This window comes from Vigna umbellata, chromosome 4 (assembly GCF_029865625.1).
Source record: "Vigna umbellata cultivar VRB3 chromosome 4, Vumbellata_1.0, whole genome shotgun sequence".
NCBI lineage: Eukaryota > Viridiplantae > Streptophyta > Magnoliopsida > Fabales > Fabaceae > Vigna > Vigna umbellata.
In genome coordinates this window covers 72,750,602-72,775,571 of record NC_142168.1, presented here as the reverse complement: position 1 = coordinate 72,775,571, position 24,970 = coordinate 72,750,602, and the positions used below count along the sequence as shown (strand labels likewise).

The following is a 24,970-nucleotide window of genomic DNA, read 5'->3' as shown; positions in this document are numbered from 1 at the left end:
TTATTTATAATTAATTTAATTAAAATTATTTAATTATAAATTTAATTTAATTTACAAAAATAATTAAAATATAAATTTATTTATTTTAATATTGAAAAACTTTAATTATTAATTAAATATAATTTTAATTATTTTAAATACATTTAAAAATATTTTTTAGAAATTATAAATAATTTTAATTGATAAAAGTTAAAAATTAAAAGAAAGTAAAGTTGTGTAGGGGGTGCACGACTTCTCGAAGTTCACGAGAAGTCGTGCACCCCCTACGATTTTCAATTTTTTTTATATTTTTGTATTAAAAACAGTATGGTAATCAATTACAACATGTGATAATCGATTACCATACCCTAAAATCGTTTTTGGGGTGCACGACTTCAACCCTGGTCAAATGAACAGGGTGAAGTCGTGCAGGGGGGACACGACTTCTTCAATTGAAGTCGTTTGGGCCCCCACAACTTCCCCATTTTCGCAATTTTGGTTGAATTTGTCCATTTCAGTAATATTAAAGGCAAATATGCCTAGTTTGGTGCAAAAACCTGAAAATTGAATATTGTATTTCAATATATTCATCAAAATTTTCAATTTTAACTGAATGTAAACTTAAATGTTATAAATGTATGTTATTCTATTTTATTTTATTAAAAACCATTTGGCTATCGGAAAATAAAAGTTAAAAACGATAATGTGGCATTATAAAAGAATGTGGCAGAGTTAGTTATAATGAAGGTTTAATCATTTAGGAAGTCCCTTTTTTTGGAGCAGAATCTCAATTTCGTCCCTTATTTTTTCGGTTTCTCAATTGGATCCAAATTTTTTGAAAATTGCAACAATTGGGTCCAACGGCGTTAGGCTGTGTTTGACGTGGCACGCTGGACTGAGTTTTTAATTAACGTGGCTAAATGATGTGTATTTAGGTAGTTTTAAAATTTAAAAAACTTAGTAAACCCCCCCTTGAAACACAGTCTCAAACCCTTCGTATCCTGATCTTCTCTGGAAAATAAGCTTGAATCTGAATACCATGAATGTACTATGAATTAAGTTTGAGGAATCCCAGAAACAGAAACAATCATCCTCCATGGAAGACGAAATAGAGAAACAGAAGAAGCACTTAGCAATGGTGGAAAGGCTTTCGAAGCACCCCCAAAGTCGTTCAACAAAGCCCAAATCTTCAACAGAATCTGTCTCCTCCGTCCGCTCACACTTCTCCCAACTGAAAACCTCCATAGAGTTCCAACTCCAACAATCCTAATCTCTTTCCTTCGATCCACCAAACCTCAAACTCCTTTTCCAGAGCATCTCCGAATCAATCTTCGATCCACGTGTTGCTTCTGCTTCAGCAGATTCTTTCCCCCACCATGAGTCTCGACGCTCTGAAGAACATCAATCGCACTGGTTATGCTATAATCCAAGTCAGAAACAGACACAGGCACAACCTTAACAAAATCTGGTGCAACCGTTTCGAATCCAAACACTCACAATTAAAGTATAATTATCAAACAAAAACCTAGAGGTATACGAATTAATCGACCTTGCAATAGCAAACGAGCAAATCGAACACTCTGAAAACCTAATTCCATAATTCTTAAAATTCAACCTTTGGTCTCCTAACAGCAATCCATTATTGTTGTTATCAATCTCAAACCTAAAGCTCTTCTCGATCAATTTCCAATCGAGGCTGGAGCTACCCGTGCTATCGAAATCGTTGTGAATGTGGATGAACTGGACGGTGAGGGAATTCTCAAACAGAACAGGTATCCGGAGGGAGGGAGCGAGGAAGACATTGTAGGCGCTCCAAATGAGGGAGGCGAGGTCGGCGGCGCAGAGCTTGCTTGATTTGGGATGGCCGTGGACAACGGCGAGGGGGTGAAACTCGTCGCGGGGGATGACGCCGTCCTCGGAGATTGCGGGGTCGTAGTCAACCGGACCGACGCGAAGGTCGATCCAGAAGTAGCGATCTCCGGAGGTGAAGAAGGTGCCGGAGCATTTGGTGAAAGCGAGGGAGGATTCTTAGGGAGTAGGTGTAGGCGTAGGGTTTGGGATCCACGGAGTTGAAGAAGTTGGTGGTGTATTAGAAGAGATGGGTGATGTGTTATCCATTTGTTTGTTTTTAAACAAATATAACTATACCCGTCAGTGCCCCTACTAATGTAGTCACGTCAACTAAAAAGTTAGTTTAGCGTGTCACGTCAATTACAAAACGAGATCCAGCGTGTCACGTCAAACACAGTCTAACGTCATTGGACCCCATTTAACGGTTGGGGTCCAATTGTTACAATTTTCAAAAAATTTGAATCCAATTCAAAAAAAAAAAAGGGACGAAATTTGAGATTATGCTAAAAAAAAGGACTTCCCTGGATGAATAAACGTACAATGAAACTTCATGGTTCTGTAGTTGAAATAGACCTGCATTTGTGTTCTGTGGTAATCACAGTAGAAGCAGTGGACGAAGATGATCCAAAACCTCAGACACAAAACGTGTTCAGCACTCAATCTCAACCACGTGTCGAACATCATCGGAATCATCAATCACTATTTGCACCATCAAACTTTCACAACCAACTTTTCGTCATCATCTCTCACCCAAAACATTTCCCAAACCAACTTCCTAATTGCCTTGCATGTTCGCCGAGGCGATCCTGTCTCTGCATGGATCCTCTTCCACTCTCTACATCGCGCGCATGCCGACGTTGACGCGTATACCTTCACCTCTGTCTTGCGCGCTTGTACTCTCTTGCATATCTCTCAACTCGGGACACAAGTCCATGCCCAAATGGTAAAAACCGGTGCTGATTCCGGCACCGTCGCGAAAACCTCGCTGGTGGATATGTACTCCAAGTGCGGGTCTTTGGACGAAGCAGTGAGGGTGTTTGACGAAATGGGTCAGCGAGATGTTGTCGCTTGGAACGCTTTGCTTTCGTGTTTTTTGCGGTGTGATCTTCCTGTTGAGGCTGTTGGGGTTCTTAGGGCGATGGGGAGGGAGAATGTTGAGCTTAGTGAGTTTACTTTGTGTTCTGCGTTGAAGTCTTGTGCTTCTTTGAAGGCGTTGGAGCTTGGAAGGCAGGTTCATGGTTTGGTGGTGTGTATGGGGCGTGATATGGTTGTTTTGAGCACTGCTCTTATTGATTTTTACTCCAGTGTTGGGTGTGTTGATGATGCTTTGAAGGTGTTTTGCAGTTTGAAGGGTTGGAAGGATGATATGATGTATAACTCGTTGGTTTCTGGTTGTGTTAGGAATAGGAGGTATGGCGAGGCATTTAGAGTTATGGGCTTGGTGAGACCCAATGCTGTGGCGCTTACCAGTGCTCTGGTGGGGTGCTCTGAGAATTTGGATTTGTGGGCAGGGAAGCAGATGCACTCTGTTGCGGTTCGGCAGGGTTTTACTCGTGAGACTCAGCTGTGTAATGCCCTGTTGGATATGTATGCGAAATGTGGAAAGGTTTCGCTTGCCCAGTCGTTGTTTGATGGAATTTGTGAGAAAGATGTGATTTCCTGGACTTGTATGATTGATGCGTATGGAAGAAATGGGCGTGGGCGTGAAGCTGTTTTGCTGTTTCAGGAGATGAGGAAAGAAGGGGGGAAGGTGTTGCCGAACTCCGTCACTTTTTTGTCTGTTTTATCGGCTTGTGGTCACTCTGGACTGGTGGAGGAAGGCGAAAAATGTTTCAAATTGTTGAGGGAGAAGTACGGTCTTGAACCAGATCCAGAGCACTATGCTTGTTACATAGATATCTTAGGCCGGGCGGGTAACATAGAAGGGGTATGGTCTGCGTATCACAATATGGTTGAGCACGGTACTAGGCCTACTGCAGGAATATGGGTAGCATTGTTGAATGCCTGCAGTCTTAATCAGGATGTTGAAAGAGGTGAATTGGCTGCGAAGCATCTCTTGCAGTTGGAACCCAATAAATCTAGCTATGTTGTTCTTGTATCAAACTTCTATGCAGCCATTGGCAGGTGGGATCGTGTTGATGAACTGAGAAGCATCATGAGGACAAAAGGGTTGGTCAAGGAAGCTGGAAATAGTTGGATCAATGTTCTGGGCTTGAACCAACATGCTAGGTCACTATCTGTTTGATTGTTCAGCAAGACGGATGACGCTTTACTGTTATTGGGAGATTTCTGGTGTGCTTGCCAATATAAAAGCATCAATAGCTACATTTGATCCGGCAGTGCGTATCTATCTACCCTCATTCTTTTAGATCATTGGCTAGCATTGGATGTCCACAGATCAACCAGTAAGGTACTTTTTCCTATTCCTCAAAAACATTTCATCTATCCATTCCTTTCACCTGTAAGAAGTGGTTCATATGATTTGATTCACGATCGATTCATCATCAGTGACGGGTTCTGAAATGAAAGGTACACTTGTGATTGTGTCTGACATGTAGGAGGAATGTACCCTAGTGTATTGTAGAATGTATATAGTCAATAGTCAATCTCTTAAAAGTACTAAGTTGTTTGCCCAAGATCAATTATGGCTATTGCTTTTACTGTGTTGCTTTATTACTTGTATAGTTTCAGTTATGTAATTATTGTTGTCTGCTTACTATTTATACATTTGTTTGCTTGTCTTTTGGTGTTCATAATCACAAGCTTACAATTAACATGTAGCCTTGAACTGTGCAGAGGCTATGGTGGGAACTTACTAAGGCAATAGGTACCAGTCAGAACCTACAAAGGCAATAGGGTACCGGTCAGAACTTACAAAGGCTAATTGGTCTCGAAACACGACCTGAATCAAAATAGAAACTTACTACACAGATGTTTCTTAATATTTGGCATGGAGCTTGCAAGTTCTCCTTCTAAATCTAATGCATTCACACCATGTTTATGAGATTCCATTTGTGTTCCGAGGTCTTGCAGTTATTCCGCTGGCAGTTAGCCAATCTCATGATATATATTCTATAAGAATTTATCCATTTTGATGAATCAGGGGTTGCAAAAGAGGCATCTAAGTTCCAAGTACAGTGGTAATTTCACTGCTGCAGTATCAAATAAAGAGCAATCCATTAGGAAGTCTGGAGCTCCACAATTCCTTCTTACATTATAAGGCTCCAATCAAGAGTACCTGTCTGTCGATATCAAGAAATAGCCAGAAAATGACAGGAAATCTGTAGAATTACTGCTTCTTTTCATTTTAGTTGCAAATCGGAAGAGGGGTCGACCTCAAATGAGATATTCTTGTGGGTTTTTCTTTTTGAATATCTGTGAACCAGTGACCAGCCATCTTTATGGTGCGCAACACATGCAGATCTGTGACTAGGATGGGGTTATATCAAAGATGTGAAAACTTTGCAAGAAATAACATCATTTGTGTGAACATCAAGAACTGCTTATTATTGTTTAAATTAAATGTGGTAGCTGAAGTTAGAGATTCCGCATATTCAAGCGCATCTCCTGTGAAATACCACAACAAACTATGCCAGCCCTTTGTTTAAATATGGTAACTATGCACATGTGCTCAGAATTTTTATGCCTTCAATTCATCCTTTGAGTGCAATATGCTTTATTTGAGTAGTCGACGTTTCTTCTATACTTTGATACCTTTTACTTTACTTTTAGTAAACAATAGGAATAGTTTGGTGCGTTTTTGCAACTTCAGCTAGGTAATGGAAGGAACCACATACAGAATATATACCAAAGACGTAGCAGGATTGTGTGTTTGCTTTCACTTTATACCCTTTCTTTCCACATATATTTGTATTTAGTGCTAAATATGCTTTCTGTTTTTAAGAGAAAATACATGCTGTGCACTAATAGTGTAAATCTGTTCTCAAAAGTTTTATGAATTTTTTTCAATAATTAATCTTTAAGATATGCCAATCTTGAATTTCTGATTCATTAATGTAAAAACAATCATTAAACCCTAAACATAGAGTGGTGGTAAAATGCTTTATAACAATCATTAAACTCTAAACATACCAGATTAAAGAATGACAGAGGATGGGGTGGAGCTACGATAGTGTTGAAGGGAGCCATGGTCTTTAAACTAAAAAAATAATTTTATTTATTTATTTTGAAATTGAAAATATTTGAGTAAGTTGATTAAATATATTTTTATATTAACATTTGAAATGTAACTGGTTAAAAAAAATAAATCAATTTATTTTAAAACTTAAAGATGAAAATATATAAAGTTAAGTTTTGAATAAATACAAATTTTAATTTCGATTAGAAACTAAAAACATATTCAATATTTTAAAAAGTATTGGCATGAATAAAAAAAATTGCAATAAATGTACTGTTATATTATTAGTAATAGTACTAATAATAATGGTTGCTTTAACCATACGGTATTATAGGTTATTGAAGTCTTTAGTTTGTATTTTTTGTAAATAGATCAGATTACCTTCAATAACTTAGGAATGTCTACAGCTGGGAGCATTAATAATATATTTCAGGAATTCAAACAATCCCAATGGTCATAATGAGACTTAAAAAATTTTGGCATACTACTTTCATTACTTATTCAATGTTAAAATGAGTCACCCTTAGATAATTTAGCTTATTTTTCTCTCTTTGATTATCTTAATCTTAGTTTCTTTAATTGTACAAGTTAATACTTGGATTAATTGCTGCGCTTATTGACTTAACATTTAACATATATATAAAACATATTTTGAAAAAGTATGTCACGTAATAATATAAATGAAGATAAAATTACAAATATTTAAAAATAGAAGTGATACATGTATAAGACAAATAACGGACTGTATATGAAAAAACTAAAGTTTTTTTATGGAAAATGATACTTGAACAACCATTTTTGACAACATTTAGACACGCGCACACGTGTCAAAATCTGAGTGGTCCATTTTCATTTAATTTTTCCAACTGGACCACTCAGATTTTGACACGTGTGCGCGTGTCTAAATGTTGTCAAAAATGGTTGTTCAAGTGTCATTTTCCTTTTTTTATATGGAAAGCGATATTATGTACAAAATATACTAAACCAAATACATGTAAAGGAAAATTATATACATGATGATATGAAAAAATATAGAAAATAATACATTAAAAAATGTGTAACTTCATGTCAAATTAACTAAATTAATAAATGTTTAGAGCTTATGAAGAAAAATGACAAATGTTTGTTTTACCTTCTTTTTCAAATACACTAGAACATCCTACAATAGACATATTAGTTGGGTGGCTTGCAATATAACCATGTCAAAATGAAAAAAGAAAAAGGAAAAGTTAACAAATTTATCTATTAAGGTTCTTAATAAAGTATTAATAATGAAAATCATTAGTTTTATTATTATAATAAAGGATTTAAATAATTTTTTACATCAAATTGTATTAATCTATATTTTATTTGACTAATGTTGATTTTAACTCCTTTTTTAATCTAGGATTAATTATTTTTAAAGTTAATGATAAATTTAAGTATTTTTAATTAAATTTTTGTAAAAAAAATTAGACTATTATTTATTTATTTTTATTTTAACATGCTAATATAAGAATGATATTATCGTTACTTAAGTAAAATATCATTAGTATAAAATGATGAATGAGTTTTATTAAAAAATGTGTTTTGTAGGTGATAATGTAGAAATTGTCAAAAAAAAAAAATATAAATTAAAAGACATCCATTAGATTAATTTGATCAACCATGTTTAAAGACAACAAAATTTACGATAAAACATATGAAATTGAAAAAAAATATAAGCAATAATTTAAAGTGTTAGCATATTTAAAAAAATATATATATTAATTTACAGTTACTTAAATTAAATAAATAATAAATTGTAGATTTAGATTTTAAGCAATAACATTTTAGTTTTTTTTTGTTCTAATGAAATTTTCAGTAGGAGTCCTCGGAGTCTGATGTATTAGAGAGCAGTGTCCAGAGGTTGAAGAAGAAGACGAAAAGTAGCAGTATCACCAGCGTCGTAGCAGACACTTCTGCAGTCGGATCCACCGGAAATCGAAGAGCATCAATGGCGTTGAACACGCGTATCTAGAGATCCGAACGTTACCATCGCCATCCTCGTTCATGCATTTCTGATTGAGCTCATTCTCGCCCTCACCAATGGACAAGTCAAGCGCTCTGGAGTACATCAACCAGATGTTCCCCAACGGTACGCCACAAATCCCAATCTCACTTGCAACGCTTTTATTCCAACGTTTCGCTTATCAAATCCGCGTTTCGCTATGCAGAGGCGTCTCTCTCCGGCGTGGAGCCGCTGATGCAGAAAATCCAGAACGAGATTCGCACCGTAGATGCTGGAATCCTCACCGCCGTTCGCCAACAGGTGTTAAAATCTCTTCAATTAACGTCGCCTGGTTTGGATTTGTTCCGTCGTTTTCGCTCTCTCATACCTCCGATTCTCTGATTTCAGAGCAATTCAGGAACTAAGGCGAAGGAAGATCTCGCAGCCGCCACACGTGCCGTCGAGGTATGCGCGCGTGGGAAGTAGTTTAGTTTCCTGCTTCGACCTTTGTGTTTCGACGCGTGCGTTTTATCAGTGCCTTGCTCTGTAAATGCAGGAGCTTATGTATAAGATCCGAGAGATAAAAACTAAAGCTGTGCAGAGTGAGACAATGGTTCAAGAAATATGCCGTGACATTAAGAAACTGGACTTCGCGAAGAAGCATATAACTACCACAATTACTGCACTTCATCGTCTTACAATGCTTGGTAAATCTTGCTTTTACGCCTCTGTTCTATAGTCTGTTGCATGCTTGGTAAATCTTGCTTGGTAAATTTTTTTGACGCGTAGACGCTTTTTTATCCTTTACTTCAACAAACTTACCTATTATATGGCAGTCTCTGCTGTTGAACAGCTTCAAGTGATGGCTTCAAAGCGTCAGTATAAAGAGGCAGCTGCACAGCTGGAGGTATCCAATATAATTACTGCACGGTTTACTGTTGTGTATCGCATTGTCCGCATTTGTGTGATTAACTGTTGATATCTCTGATTATTGTGTTAGTGTAGGATGTATTTGCATTGGAGCTTGTTAATGGGGTTTGCTTATTAGTTGTTTAGCAGTTTGAGGCTTTCAGTTGCCTCTGCAAAGCGTTACGGTTTTAACTTTTAAGCTTTATCATTGATTTTAAACAATAATATTTGATTGTTTTGCTTTTGCATATCTTTTCTTGCACTACATCTAGTGGTAAATTAGTTCACTAAAGAATTTTTAAAGGATCATTGATTGAGTCAAATGACATATTTCATTCTGTATTGAAGGGGAAATGTAGTTATTGTGATGTATAAGAAGGCATCTCCGTCATTGTAGATATGGAGAGAATTTTTATGAGAAGTAAAGTGATTTAATATGGTGTCTTCCCCGCAAAGGTGTCTCCTTGTAACATATCTTCCACATTTAATTCACCTTAGTCAAATGATAAAGAGTGGACAATGTATAGAAATTTTATCATAGGAAGGTTCTATCCTTGCTCATCTCTATAGATTTTCTAAGGATGTATAGCAAATAGGCTTTTTCTTAATTTTGGGGAGAAGGGGAGGAGTTACAAATAGGCTGTTGGATGTTTCAGCTCTAGTAACGAAACCTCATTAGATTTACCAGTTGTTTTTCTAATATCAATCCCCTTGATTTATTTTTTCTTCTGGGTGTACACCCCTTTTTTTCTTTGAATTTGTATCTGCAGGTGGTGGGATATGGCCTGGTTGTTTGTGATTGTTATTGCTGTATAGGCTACTGTTTGCATTAGTGCAGCAGCTAAGCATGTGGTTTCAGCTTGCCTGGATTTTGTAATTACTGAACATACAAATATCTGGAAAAGCTTATGGTTTATGTTTCAGACTGCAAGATATGATTAAACATGATTCTAAAATAAGAAACTTTTACGTTAAGTTGAGAATTAGATATTAAGTTTCACTACAAACTTACTTTTGAGACACTAAGTTCCCAAACATAAATCACTTCTCTTCAGATTCAATTTTAACTGGAATAATTTTTTCAAAATTAAAACCATCTACTATCAAATACATATATGGTTAAACTTATTTTGAAGAAATAATTGTTTATTTTTTTCCAGCTTCCTGAAAACCCTAAGCTATTATTTCTTATTTTATCCAGAAAGTGGTTCTTAAACCCGATGCTAAGTGCAATAATTCGCCCAAATACTGTACCTTTGAAGTCTTCTGTGGTTTATTCGGTCTTCAGTATTTGATCATGGTTTATGGTCCTTTTTTCATATATTTGATATAGAAAGTTATGCTTATTGTTTTAATTTACTAATCTGTAAACTCAACTTCTTTCTTTTGTTTGTCTATCGATTTATTCATGCTGTTATCTTGTATTTCAGGCAGTGAACCAGTTATGTAGTCATTTTGAAGCCTATAGGGATATCCCGAAGATCTTGGAACTGAGGGAGAAGTTTAAGAATATCAAGCAAATACTCAAGTCACATGTGTTTTCTGATTTTTCTAGGTATATTATTCTTACAGATTTCCATCTTCTGCTCTGTTTGGAAATCTCTACAGGCACTACAATACGAACTGGATTTACCATGTTTCTTTAGATTGCTCATCTATTATTTTTTCCTAATATTTCTTTTATGACTTGCTATTAACAGTACTTGTTGTAGAAGCTGTTTGATCCAAAGAGGCTATGTGTAACTGGCTTTCTCAATTTTCTGTTTTTGTCTCAGCTTAGGTACTGGAAAGGAGTCAGAAGAAACTAATTTGCTACAGCAGTTGTCTGATGCCTGCCTGGTTGTTGATGCATTAGAGCCTTCTGTAAGGGAAGAATTGGTAAATAATTTCTGCAATAGGGAGCTTACTTCGTATGAACAAATTTTTGAAGGAGCTGGTATGTTTGATTTATGTGCTACATTAATTGTATAAATTAATTCAGAGGGTTCTTGTCAAATTTCTATATTTTGTTATCTTTTTCCACATTTCTAGAGCTTGCGAAGTTGGACAAAACCGAACGAAGATATGCATGGATTAAGCGCCGAATGAGATCAAATGAAGAAATTTGGAAAATCTTTCCACTTTCGTGGCATGTTTCATATCGGCTCTGCATCCTATTTTGCAAGAAGACGAGGTATGGTATTTACTTGTTTATTCAAACCATCATAATATAAGTTGTATGACAACATTCACGCCTTCTTCATTAAAAAAACCATGGCCATAGTAAAACCCGTTTACCCATTGTGTGTTGCGAAATGACATTTTAATTTATTGAATATGAATAAATGTATTGCGGAAGTTTGGGAATGTTACTCGAACCTCGTTTTCCTTACATCTGACATTGAATTTCCGATCATTTACAAAAATGTTTTTGGATGTTTTGTTGTATATTTTATGTTATGGTTTTGCCAAAATGTTGTGATGGAATTAAGCATTTTACAGAATATTGTCATTTCAAATGTAATAAATTTAGTTCTGGTTATTGTATAGAAAACATTATTGGGTTTATGACACTTGTTTTTACAGAAAACAACTTGAGGACATTCTTGCTAATCTAAAGGAAAAGCCAGATGTTGGAACCTTGTTATTGGTAAGCCATTGAGTAATACAATACTGATGATACTGTTTTCTATCCATTTCCCATTCCCAGGACCTTTAATTACAATATAACTGTCAATGGATGTTCTTATGTTATTTTACAGAGGCTGGTTACAATGTACGAAAGCTGTCAATTTTGTATTTCAGATGAAAACACTTACATTTTTTTGTTATTTCGGTGTTTCATCTGTCAATTTCTTACAGGCTTTACAAAGAACTTTAGAGTTTGAGGATGAATTGGCTGAGAAATTTGGGGGAGGCACTCAAAACAGAGAAATTGCAAATGAGATCGAAGAAATCGGTAGGGGGACTAATTCTAGTAATAGTGCCTCCGATATCCGGAAGAAGTATGAAAAAAAGCTTGCTGCACATCAAGGAGGTGACACTGAAGTATGTTTTATAAATTTTTGAAGTTAACAGTGCTTATTTATAAGTTATTTTCTTCTCCTTTCAAAATTGTAATTATCAAATGATTGTCATGTTTTAATTTTTGTATAAATAGGAGAAAGATGGAACTAAAGATTTGGCAGTGCCTGGAGCTGGGGTACGGTCTCACTTGACTACAGTTCAATTTATATAATTGATTTTATAGATTAAGTACATATGTTTACATTGTGGTCTGAGATATTATGCTGTCATGACGATATAAATGCTTTAGGAATTAACCTTTTTGGTTTGTCTTTCAGTGATTTTTTTTCTTTCCTTTCTTGGTCACTGTTTTCTGCTGTGTGGCTATTTATGCAATAATTCCTAGTTAAGTTTGTGACACAACATACTTAGTACTTTCTTACACCCCCAAAGAGGATGTATTATACCTTATGACATTGCTTTTAGTTTAAAAAATCTCGAGTCAAGGTTATTTTCTCTTACTTTTTCTCCATAATAGAAACACAAGAATTTTGTGGATTATATTTTCTTGATTTCACAAATACTGTTGGTTGTAGTTGTGGCTTTGTTGGAGGTTTTCTCATTTTGTTCCTATTGGCCTATTTTGCCAAGACAAACCTGACAGACATTTGTGTTTTTTGGACAGTTCAACTTCCGTGGAATTATTTCATCTTGCTTTGAGCCTCACTTAACAGTATATGTAGAATTGGAAGAGAAGACGCTAATGGAAAGTCTGGAGAAACTAGTACAGGTAATTTGTGTATCACCTTTTAGAGGTGTTCTGTTATTTACTTATTTTTTTAATCTTGATTAAACGTTTCATTCACTATAGGAGGAGACATGGGATATTGAGGAGGGAAGTCAGAGTAATGTTTTATCCAGTAGCATGCAGGTGAGTCCTTCGATCTCTTAGCAGGTTATGTTAGAGCAGTGTAATTTGCCTCTTTATTATTTCATGTCTTGTCAGCTCTTAGAAGTTCTTATAGCTGGTATCTGCTTAACTGTTGTGAAAGACTAATGTGGCTAAATAGCTTAAATATTTTTTTGCCCCTTTCACAATCAGTTTTTGATATGCTTTGTATTTACTTGATTTCTCTGTGTCGTGCTACATAGTTGTTTCTTATTATCAAGAGAAGCTTGAAGAGATGCAGTGCTTTAACAAAGAACCAGACACTATTCAATCTGTTGAAGGTAAAGTTTTGTAATTTTTTAGTTTAATGTTTCTATTTTATATAAGAAGTGATAATGCATAAGCTTTTAACTCATTTTCTGCCTTTTTATTTTCCTTGTTATGATAGTTGTGTAGCCATTGAAATCAAAATATAATGATGTACTATTGTTTGTGTCCAAATTTTGGACTATTGCTCATAATGTCCATTGAAATAAAAATTATGTCAACCTATTTACTTGTATCAGATGAACTTCATTAATAAAGAAAAAAAAAGTCCTTGCTCAAATAAAGTTGAAGGGTTCCATTCCATCTATTTGCTTATTAGTGGTTGTGCCTACTCAAGTATGACAATTACTTGAACTCTGTTAAAGATGGGATTCCTTGAATTGAGAACACTAGTAAAAGAAGCAGAATAATAGGCATCGTTTCAGTGAGTGTTGTAATATCATTAGTCCTTACAATGTTGTTATTATTTTAATGCACCTCTCTTAATGAAGCTTAATAATAGAGTGTTTTCCTCACATTTCAGTTTGATTAGAAGTTATTATCTTTTATTGTTAATGTGTTAGTCAAGAGTCCACTCTGGATGTTCAAAGTGTTTCTTTAGTGTTTATGTTTGGTTTCTGGGTATGAAACCTATCTAAAACAATCACTCACTCACAATCAAGAACTCATGCTGTAAAAAGAATAGATTTCTGTATTTCTATTCAACAAGGTACACATACAACACTATACGGGAGCCTAATCCCCCTCCACAGGATAAATGTTCCTGTCTATACTCAAATGAATACAAAAATTAATCATGCCCCCTGTACAGAACACACATCCTATTTATAAAGTCTCTCTTCCCCTTCCCACTAACTAACTAACTGTCAAAGAACTCTTCCCTCCTAACTGCCCTCTCATTTCTTCTTCCTTCTATCCTAAACCCATTATATTCTATCACCCTATATCCTATCATTACACCCCGTTGCAGAACAACCTTGTCCTCAAGGTTGGAACCGGGAAGCTTGATCTCATGGCTCCTCTTCATCCTCGTGTTATCATATGAAGGGAACCCACTGGTTACTACCCTCCAATTCAAGTCAGGAGGCTTGGGTGGTGGTCTATATGAGAGAATTATTGACTCCATTTCTTCCATTAATAAGAACTGCTCCTTTTCTAAGATTCCCCTAGACCATATGACTGTTCTATACTGCATTCTGACCTGTGACCTCTTACACTGTGGAGCACAAGTTTGCTTCTAAGACTGTTTGCACTGCTTCCATTCCTGAAGTTTCTTTCCTACCATCTTTACCTTTCACCACTGTGAGTAGTATAAGATGGCTAGTTAATAAAGATTCTGCAAAAAAAGCTGGAAATTCCTTTGTGGCTGTTACTAGAAGCTAGATCTGCAGGTGTTATAACCTCAGTAATTTCAGGAAATGGATCTGTAACAACCCTAGTGGATGCACCCATGGACACCCAGACCACAGCTGGGTCACTCACTCCCTGACACCACTGTTTTAACCCTAGACCTCAACAACTCTTCCCCTTTCTTCATTGTTTTGACATACCTACCACTCTATCTTCACTAAAAATAGCAGCTTTTGCAACTTTACTTGGAGAAGCAAGAGTTACAACCTTCCCATCATGGTCTTCATCTAATGTATTTTCTCTACCAACATTTGTCACATTATCCATCCTTACAGCAGCAACTTCTGCCACTTTCTCAACCACTTCCGCCCCAATGTCTTCATCACAGTTTTCGCCATTGCCTTCTTCACATATATTTTATTCTCTCCTCTCTTGCCCTCTAATTCTTGCAAAGCAATCATCACTCAAAACAACAATTTTTGACCCTCTACTCCCTGATGTGATGGTAAAAACATCCCCCTCACAGTATTGGACAACCCCTTCCTTTGCGCTGTTATCTGTTTCTCCTCCATCTAAAAGTTTCTTGGCTTTCTTGATGTCTAGCATACTATCTTGCACAACATCCTTACCTGTTTCTCCCTCTTTCTTTCCTTTCTTGTCAGATTTCTTACTTCTTTTTGAGCCCTTTCTGTGATTCTTGGATTTCTGCAGCATTTCTTTTATTTCTTGGATATTTCTTCTCCATACTGCTAGCTCCCTTTTCTGTTCGCTGGCCCACCTCTTCACAGATTCCATCATTCCCTCCAGGGCATTTATTCTTCCCTCCAAAGCCTTCACTCTTCCTTCCATCACAGTTCTCTCCCAATGATCCAACACTCCTCTCCTAAGGATATTTGGCAAGTCGGACCAATTGATAGGTTTCTAGGTATGAAACCTATCTAAAACAATCACTCACTCACAATCAAGAACTCATATTGTAAAAAGAATGGGTTTTTGTATTTCTATTCAACAAGATATACATACAACACTATACGGGAGCCTAATCCCCCTCCACAGAACAAATGTTCCTGTCTATACTCAAATGAATACAAAAATCAATCATGCCCCATGTACAGAACACATTTATAAAGTTTCTCTTCCCCTTCCCACTAACTAACTAACTGTCAAAGAAATCTTCCCTCCTAACTGCCCTCTCATTTCCTCTTCCTTCTATCCTAAACCCATTATATTCTATCACCCTATATCCTATCAGTTTAAGATAATATATTATTTTCCTCCTACATATTTTATGTCTTATAATTATATTTTTTTCCTTTCAAAAATAAAAAGAGAGAAGACAAAGAGTGAGTTATCTGATCCTGGAGTATCATGGCTTGTATCAGGTTAAACAGCATTTTCTTTTGCAGAACTGTTTGATATAATTAAGTGATGACACAAAATATTTGCCCCACATCTTATTCAAGAGTTTCCCGTTTTAGCTTATGTTAGTATTAAGTGTAGTTGAATGTGGTAGAAAAATTAGTAAGAAGGATGTGTCATCTTTGGCTATAGTGTTTTAAGTTTTGAAGTATTAAAAGTAGTATTTTTTAACTTTGTGGCTGAAAGTAAATTGATTTTCAATTGCAGTGCATACTGGATTGTAATGGGTCTAGCTTCATGCAGTTTATGACTTTATTCCCTTTCAATCTTTAGGTTTTCCAAAGAGTTCTCAAAGCGTATGCTACAAAGCTCTTTGCTAGACTCCCAAAGGGGGGAACTGGAATTGTTGCAGCAGCCACAGGCATGGATGGACAAATAAAGGTATTTTCAAAGCAACTGGTTATGCATCATAGTGAGAAGTTGCATATTAATGCTGTCAAACAGCTTTCATCATGTGTGTGTTTTTATTCTCTGGAAATGTTTAACAGACATCTGATAGGGACGAAAGAGTGATTTGTTACATTGTAAATTCAGCAGAATATTGCCACAAAACGGTTGGTTTCTTTGACCTTTTTCATCCATTTGATAACGAGTAAATGCCTGAAGACTGATTTACTGACTTTTAGCTTTGTACTTGATAGGCTGGTGAACTGGCTGAAAGCGTGTCTAAAATAATTGACCCTCAATATGCAGAAGGGGTGGATATGTCTGAAGTGCAGGTATTAATACCTTCTCTCTTAGTAAGTGTTTTTTTTTCTACAGCTCTCATTCTAACGGAGATATATACAGGATGAGTTCTCAGCCGTTATAACAAAATCATTGGTGACCTTGGTGCATGGTCTGGAAACTAAATTTGACATTGAAATGGCTGCAATGACCCGAGTGCCTTGGGGTACCCTTGAGAGTGTTGGTGATCAATCAGAGTCAGTTGAATTCCTTGATAAAATATATCAAATGATTATATATTTTATGACAAAGTTAATTATTTTAACTGTACTATTGTCATGCAGGTATGTTAATGCTATAAATTCGATCTTAACCACTAGCATTCCTGCACTTGGAAGTCTTCTTTCACCCATCTACTTTCAGTTCTTCCTGGACAAGGTGATCTCTATAACACAGATTAAATACATGCAACTTTTGTTTCTTTATGTGAAAGCTCAGGACAGTTTCTCTTATAGCATAATATTTACAGTTTTATAATTAATCAAGTATATATTATTTTTTTTATAATATAATCTTTTCTTTTGAATTTACTGTTCTGTTATTTCATATTCATCTTCATTTGTTTCTGAAATATCTACTGAAGTTTATTCTTGATAATATCTCCTGATAGTTTGTTACTTCAAGCATCCCTAGTAAACACATGATGTGTTAGTTGAACGTTTTTTAATCTAATATTTTATTTTAATCTGCAGCTTGCATCATCTCTTGGTCCACGCTTTTATTCTAACATTTTCAAGTGCAAACAAATATCAGAAACTGGAGCTCAACAGGTACTGACTATTGTTTTAATTCTTTCATTTACGTGAGTGGTAAAGTCAAGGCATAGTTTTTGACAGGTTCTTATTTGAGAGCTGGTTTATGTTTTATGGATAAACAAATTTATTATGGAAGTACTATGCAGAGGACAAGGTATCTTCCAAAACCCAAAATTAAAATTAAAGAAAGGAACGAAGGACCTCTTAAATACCCTAATCAGATCCCTGTGATGAACCCTTTAAAATGTCCAACATAGAAGATGGTTATTAATTGCATGATGTCTCTGACTTTCTCTTTTGAAAGTTTTTAAATTGAACTTTCTTCATTCTTACTCTTAAATGATAATTTAATGAATTGAGCCATTTCTCTTGTCTATACCTGAAAAAGGTTTAGACTTTAGAGCCCATAATGTTCGCCCCCACCATAGTTTTTGGCAGGTAAAGTGTATAACCCAGAGTGTTCCTCTTTGTAAGGTACACCACAAACAAATGAACAAAAAGAGTACTACATTTGGCTGGGTTCTCCCCTGATCCTAGATTGTTCCTTTTGGGTGGAGTGCCCCACTGACTCAAGTTTTCATATATTCTCTGGATAAAGGACATACAATTATGCTAATGACTTAATTACATAATACACCTTAAAGGTACTTATCACCCAAATAAATCATAAATGAAAGATAAATCATATTTAGGTATATGGTCTTACTAAAATAAAAAGTTCCTTAAACTAGATTTCTTTTCAAAGATAAAATCCATAAAAATAAGAAATATATTAATATCTTAAATAACAACATGAATAACGCAATGACTCTTTTCTATTTTGTATCATGACTACAATTAAATATTTGATGTGGTAAGAAGAGCCCTTTGCTTCCTTTTGTAATCATAATAATCTAAGCTTCCAAGGAGCTCTTGCAACCCAATTTATGATGTTAATAAACTAACGAACTGATTTCTGCAGATGCTATTGGATACCCAAGCTGTTAAGACGATTCTTCTTGAAGTTCCTTCCCTTGGTAGACAGGTGATATAATTTGTATTTAATAGTTTCTACTGCTTAAATATAACTTGGTATGATGTTTGTACTGCAAGAAATATCACCATCATGATAACCTATGCTGTTCTGATGACCATTTGTCCCTCTCTCCTTGCTTACATTAATTTGACAACTCCATTTTCAAGTGTTTCTTTTCCGGGAATTTTCACTTTACTGTGCAAATGCTTCTTTTACAAGAAACTCAAAATATATTTCCAGCTCTAGGTTTGGGATGGACGATATTTATTGATCATAAAATTTCAAAGATAAAATACACATAAACCTGGACTAGAAATTGATATTTTAGAATCAAACCGAAGTGAATAGAAATTGATATTTCAGATTTTGTTGGATATCCATCTCTTTGAGTCAATGCTTAAAGAATCTACCTTCCCGTTGGTAGTAATGCTTAAATATCAATCAATACACGGTTTGTACTCTAATTTGCATTACAGTTCATTAAAATGAGAGGTGCTAGGATAGTGAGATAAGATTTGGTTGCCTAACTCGGAGACCAAGTAGGAAACAATAATAATCTGATTGATGTGACTTTCTTGACCAACCAGCTATTTTATGACGCATATGAGCTTTATTGCACTGCATTGACAAAACTATCTTCAAGTAGTCTAGAATCCATTGTCAAATAAGTTAATAGTGAAAATGACATTGTGTTTACATCTCTACTTATAAATTTGTTGCATGCTTGTCACTGGTTTATCTCCTTAGACTAACTATTTTCTTTTTTTTTGTGATAGACATCAGGTGCTGCTAGTTATTCCAAGTTTGTGAGCCGCGAGATGAGCAAAGCTGAGGCCCTTTTGAAGGTTTGTTGTGCGTTTATTAGTAAAATGTTATTATGTAAAAATAATTGTGTTTGGGTTATAGCTTATTTGGTGTTAAGACATCTAAAGGAGTTTATTAATAGAAAAATACTTCAACCTAAAACTCAATCAAAGCCAACAGTGAAATTAATTCCTTCTGACAAATTTGTATGAATGTCCGTGATCAGGTTATACTTTCTCCAGTTGATTCTGTAGCAGATACTTATCGTGCATTGCTACCTGAGGGTACACCCATGGAATTCCAACGCATCCTGGAGCTTAAGGTTATAATTAGCTTGTTCTATCGAAATCTCTGGTTGATTGATTGCTGGTTTTTGCATTATTTCTTTGTTCTAGACCTCTGTTTATGGAGATGAGGTCTGCCAAGGCTGCTCGTATAGAATATAGGAAATAAATTTATGATTATGTTCACGACTGATTCATTGTCAATTAATTATAGGAAATAAATTATTCAGTTCATTGTCAATGAGGCTTATTAATTCTAGCTGAACAGTCATAAGCAAATGTCATCCTCTAAGGATAGTAGCAGCAATGTTACATGGAAAATTTGAGAAGCTAACAAAGAAGCACTTAGAAGACTCAATTGGTGAAAATTAGTAATTTATCAAATCTGTCATTGGAGCAGATCAAGGATCTGTAATTCAATGGACATTAAATCTAAGGAAAGTAGTGCTATATTGCAAACTTGAGGAGCTTGCATGGAAACACTTGGAATATGTTCAAAATTATATGAAGGTACTGATATAATTGCTGAAGAATCGGACTGATGAGGAGCATGCATTGCATAAATTCAACTGAAAATATGTACAAAATAAACCAATATTTCAATTAACTATATTAGTTAATATTCAGTAATGGTTCATGCTTTGCTTATGGATTCTATCACATGAGGCAAATCATTTGGTTTTTCAGATCCAACTGAATGTATGATTTGTAATGTGTGGATGATTTGAGTTGTGTTTTCAGGGTCTGAAAAAAGCTGATCAACAAAGCATTCTTGATGACTTCAACAAACTTGGGCCTGGAATTAAGCAAACTCAGGTTGCACCTACAATTGTTCCAGCTGCTCCTCCAGTAGCTCCTGTAGTACCTAGCCCCTCTGCGGTTGGACTCATAGCATCGAGAGAGGATGTTCTAACTAGAGCTGCTGCACTTGGACGAGGAGCTGCCACCACTGGGTTCAAGCGGTTCCTAGCTCTAACAGAAGCTGCCAAAGACCGGAAAGATGGTCCTTTCAGAAAGCTCTTTAATCCATGATCAAGAGAGTGCTACAACCCCAATTTTTTGGCCGGTACCCTAAGCCTTTAGTGTTTTTTTTCTTCTCTTTCATTCTTTATGTAAGTTTAATATCATGTTCATCTCATTTCACTTGAACAACTGAAAGCTGATAATAAAGAGATCTGTCTACAAATTTGTATCATTTTTTCTGTAGCTCGTAAATGATTCTTCTTATCTGTTGCTTGTTACTGCCCCGATTACTTACTGTTCACACTATCATGGGCTGTTAAAATTGTCATGTCTGTTTGCTCCATTGTGAGACTGTTGAATTTTGTGTGATTGATCTTGAGATTTTTTCTAGAGCCTTGTGGACGATGTTGGGCTAAGAGGACAATGGAATACACCTGTTAGTAAATGAAATGTTAATCATGTAAACTGTGTTTTTTGAAATTAACTGAGACATTAGAAAAAAATCACAAGTTTTTAACTTAAGTCATACACTACTTCTATAAAATCAAATCAAATTTAGTTTTTAAAAAATCAATATAATCGAACACATCAAATAATTTATTTTCAATCAGATAAACTAATCAACTAGCCTATAAATTAATCACTTAAAAAAGGCTATAAAATACATATCGAATACATTACATATTACGTATTTAATGAATTTGTAGTAAAATATGATAATAAAATTTGAAAAACAATAACTTGATTTGATAAAATTTGTAAATAGTAATAGTTAAAGTAATAAGATAAAGCATCAAATAAATTTTGTTTTAGGTTGAAGTGCAACTTTACTGGATCAATAGCATAAATCTGGAGAGCTGGCCGCAAATTAATCTGCTAGATAAGAAAAGAAGCGACATAGAAAAGTCAAAAGTCCAAAGTCAATACCTTCTGACATAACCTATATTAACCTTCTAGATGTGGAAGATAAAGACGGAATCTGCAATCTCTTGTTATTTTGTATCATGTCTTTGATTTTTGTTGAATTAAAATCCTACTTACAAATACGTCACAAGTTTCCACGCGCTTTGTTATATTTCAGATCTATCGCCTATGCTCGCCTTACCTACATACCACGGAACTCACCCAACAGTTTAGCGCGTGACCTCGTTGACCGTTTGATGATGGCTCCAAATATTTTAAGCTCACAATATTTAAAGTCTATGTTTTACAAAGTCATCAAATTTTCATTTTAACTATTCAGGTGAGATATTTGATTCTCTAATAAAATAGGTTAAACCTATTTCAAATTAATTTATTTTAAAATATTTTGATTTATAAGTTAAGAATTATTTTCACTAGTTTGTAATTTTGTAGTCTACATTATTTTCCTATTCTGATACATTTTCCATCATTATTATTTTTATCTATTATTACACATAGTTATATATAATAAATGTTGTAAAAAATTCAACATAATAAAAAAATTAAAATTTTGGAAATACATAAAAATTAAAATTTATTAATACTTATTTGATCTACGAAATTAAATAAAATAAATTATTGAAAATAAATCATATGTTATTTTCAACAAATGAATAAAAACACTAAAAGAATATTTATAATTTAATTATATTTTAAAATATAAAACTATAATTACATGATAATATATTTTATCTAGAAAACACAATTGCATTTTTTTATCCCACTTTGTATTTATTAACTATTTTTACTGCATTTTATACTTTAATAAACTAATTTAGCAATTAAAAAGTTTTAAGTTAACAATTCATTAACTAAAAAATAATTTTTCTGTTACAAACTAGTATATCACCTACGAACTATTTTTATAGATATTTTCTAATTTATTTTAAAATTCAAATCCAACGTTCTATTTTAAATCAAAGTTACTCTAGTTGTTACCCACTTCCTTGGGTTTTATCAACAAAAATAGTGAAAGAGACCGAATAACTAATAAATAAACAACTTCTTAGAACTTTGGCTCCAAATACACCGAATCAATAGCTATTTAGGTTTTCTTTTTTTTTGGGAGTTGGCAAATAAATTAACAGTGTATGTTTGGGAATAATTAAAAAAATAAATTTATGTAAAACTAACAAAATAAGTAATCGTTATTAATAACTTGATCCATACCTAAAATAAGTAAGTTTTATCTTCTACTAGAAACAAAAGAAAAAATAAACACAAAAACTTGATTAATCAATTTTACAATCATAAACTAAAGTATCCACAGCATAAGATTTTTTCATATATTAATCAATGATCGATTTAAAATTTAATCAAACATATTAATAATCTAAAATTCTATTATCTTTCCTAAATTATTATATTTAATCAGTTAATTAATAATGTAAAATATATTGCATTAAATATACCATGAAATTAAAACAACTTTTTTTTATTTGCTTCGTTTTTTTTGCCAAAGCCACCATAACAACTTTTTCCTTCTCTCTTCCTTTCTTTCTGAAAATAATAATAATAAAATAAAGTTAGAAATATAAATATAATAAGACGAAGGTGCCTTATTTGAAGTTTGAAAATGAAACATCGGTGAATTCCAAACTTCTCTTTTTCTTGGCTTACGCGTTGAACTTCCTCCGTCCGCCTTCCGCCGTCCGCGGTGGTCGCCGACTCCCTCCGACGGCCAAGCTCTGCCGAGGTTAATCTAGGAACCTGTCGCTTACTCTCAGCTTGTTACTACAACACTCTCTGATTCTTTTTCTCCTTTTTCTTCCTCTTCTGGTGAGTTTCACAGTTTCCAAGGACATATATTTCTTTATAGTTTTTTTCTTTTTTGAAATTCTTAACGAAAAAGAACAAAACTGTTTCTTTCATTTATTGCGGACATTGAAGAGGGAGGCGCCTTGAAGTTTTAAATTTTTGCAATTTAATGAAGTGAATAAGTTAATTGGAGTTATGTTATGGTGGTTTGATGCTTAAAGGGAGTGGCTTAGTTAGTTCACTTAGAGCTATCTCTAGATTGGGAAAATTTGGCTTCAACACCTTGATCCTCTCAGGTGGTTAGAGAGGTGGGTGCAATTGCTTATTGCTTATTTGGTTATTGAATGTCTTCTTCAGGAGAAAAAAATTGTTTTGGGTTTTCATTTCAAATCAAAAGGGGCCCAGCTTTGGTGTTGAAATACTTAGGGATCTTCTTTTCTGTTGGGTGGCTCTTGGAATCGAAGGTAATTGAATTAGTGCTTAGGGCTCTTGTTGGTTGTGAGAGCAAATATCATCTATGTAAAACAAAGAGGGTCAGAGAAAGGACAATAATGCTTTCAGGGCTGTTTGCAGTCGTTGATATTTTCTAACCAGTCCCCTATATTCAGACGCTTTTTTTCAGCTAGCATGCTTGGATTCTGTTTTTCTTAGGATATTATTTAGCTTCTGACTGGTATCACAAATTGCTTTATTTGGGTTAAATTCTGTGGCCCCTGCCTTTATATGCAGTATCTTACGCTCTAATAGTGTCAGATTTTTAATTGGATATAAATAGCGAGGCAGCTTTGCCATCTCTACATGATTTTTGACTGATTTAGTATTGTGCAATTTTTCTGCACATGGTATGAAAGGAAATTTATTAATATAAGTAACTCGTATAGCTTGCTTACACTGCTTTTGCTTCTGTTTGCCTTGTTATATCTACAAACAGGAGTATAGCCTACTATATATTTTTAAATTGACACTTCCAATTCTTTTCAAAGTCCTACATAATTCTTCAGCTGCATACAAATAGAAGTCGTGTTAATTATCTTTTTAAGCATCCTTGTTTTAATTCTTCACCTGCATACAAATACAATGTGATTGTTAATGGTAGTGATTCGGGTAGATAATTTCTGCTCTTGGTTTATAAATAGATTTTGCTTATGCCATATGATTGTTCTTACTTGATTTAAGTATTTAGGGCATTCACTTTGAATTTTTAATTAATCTCAGCTTCATCCTTGTGTTGTGCTTTTGTTTCTAGTCATCTGGCATCACAATGATGACACCAGAATCATCAAAGGAGTTGGAAAAGCATGCAATCTCAAGTCATCATGTGAGGGGGAATAGTGAATATGTTAGACTTGCCATTTCTGATGAACCAAGGGCTGTCGAAAATGAAATACTACAGCCTGTAGCAGTATCGAGATTTAAATCTTTCAGGTGGTGGGTGAAAGCCTTTTTCTGGTGCTTTGTCATTGTTGTACTTACTCTTGTTATAGTGAAATGGGGAGTGCCATTTACTTTCGAAAAGGTACTTCCTCTCGCTTTACAATTGTTCTGGTAACCAGAATTTCTTTTCTTAATATGCGTTATCTGGGGATGTGAGCTTTACAATTCCTATTCAGAAATTAATCTATAATATGTTTTTTGACTCATGGATTTATTTTATATTGATAATTATGTCATTTCTGTGCACCTTCGGTCTCCTATTTTTGTCAACCAAAATGTTTTATATGACAATAATATTTGAAGATTGGCATTTTCCTTGGCATCCCACATGGCAGCTTTATGTATTTGGGTACTGTTGCCAATTAGATTAATAGAACTACAAGTTTTTATGCTCTTTCATTCTTCACAAATGTTATACGGCATCAGTTTGCGGTTGACTATGTTTCTATCCA

At 34.6% G+C, this 24,970-nt stretch overlaps 2 protein-coding genes across 3 annotated transcripts; both read left to right on the top strand.

Moving 5' to 3' along the window:
* Positions 1–2,346: 2,346 nt before the first annotated feature.
* Positions 2,347–5,644, top strand: LOC124848672 (pentatricopeptide repeat-containing protein At5g66500, mitochondrial). 2 transcript variants are annotated; one of them, XM_088111978.1, is made up of 2 exons: positions 2,347–4,235; positions 4,627–5,644. In XM_088111978.1, the coding sequence occupies exon 1, from the start codon at positions 2,450–2,452 to the stop codon at positions 4,073–4,075; it is 1,626 nt and encodes a 541-aa protein (XP_087968104.1). In that variant the 5' UTR covers positions 2,347–2,449; the 3' UTR covers positions 4,076–4,235; positions 4,627–5,644. The 2 variants fall into 2 exon arrangements, with proteins under 2 accessions (XP_087968104.1, XP_047182384.1); XM_047326428.2 differs by having other exon boundaries at positions 2,347–4,240.
* Positions 5,645–7,796: 2,152 nt separating this feature from the next.
* On the top strand, positions 7,797–20,595 carry LOC148201173 (vacuolar protein sorting-associated protein 53 A-like). The gene is made up of 24 exons (XM_088113371.1): positions 7,797–8,084; positions 8,164–8,258; positions 8,346–8,402; positions 8,494–8,644; positions 8,774–8,844; positions 10,277–10,401; positions 10,622–10,782; positions 10,878–11,019; positions 11,412–11,475; positions 11,688–11,873; positions 11,986–12,027; positions 12,517–12,621; positions 12,703–12,762; positions 12,984–13,061; positions 16,090–16,197; positions 16,305–16,370; positions 16,458–16,535; positions 16,606–16,739; positions 16,827–16,920; positions 17,235–17,312; positions 18,259–18,321; positions 19,089–19,157; positions 19,343–19,438; positions 20,142–20,595. Exons 1-24 carry the CDS (start codon positions 8,036–8,038, stop codon positions 20,430–20,432), a joined length of 2,463 nt encoding a protein of 820 aa, XP_087969497.1. The 5' UTR covers positions 7,797–8,035; the 3' UTR covers positions 20,433–20,595.
* Positions 20,596–24,970: the final 4,375 nt, after the last annotated feature.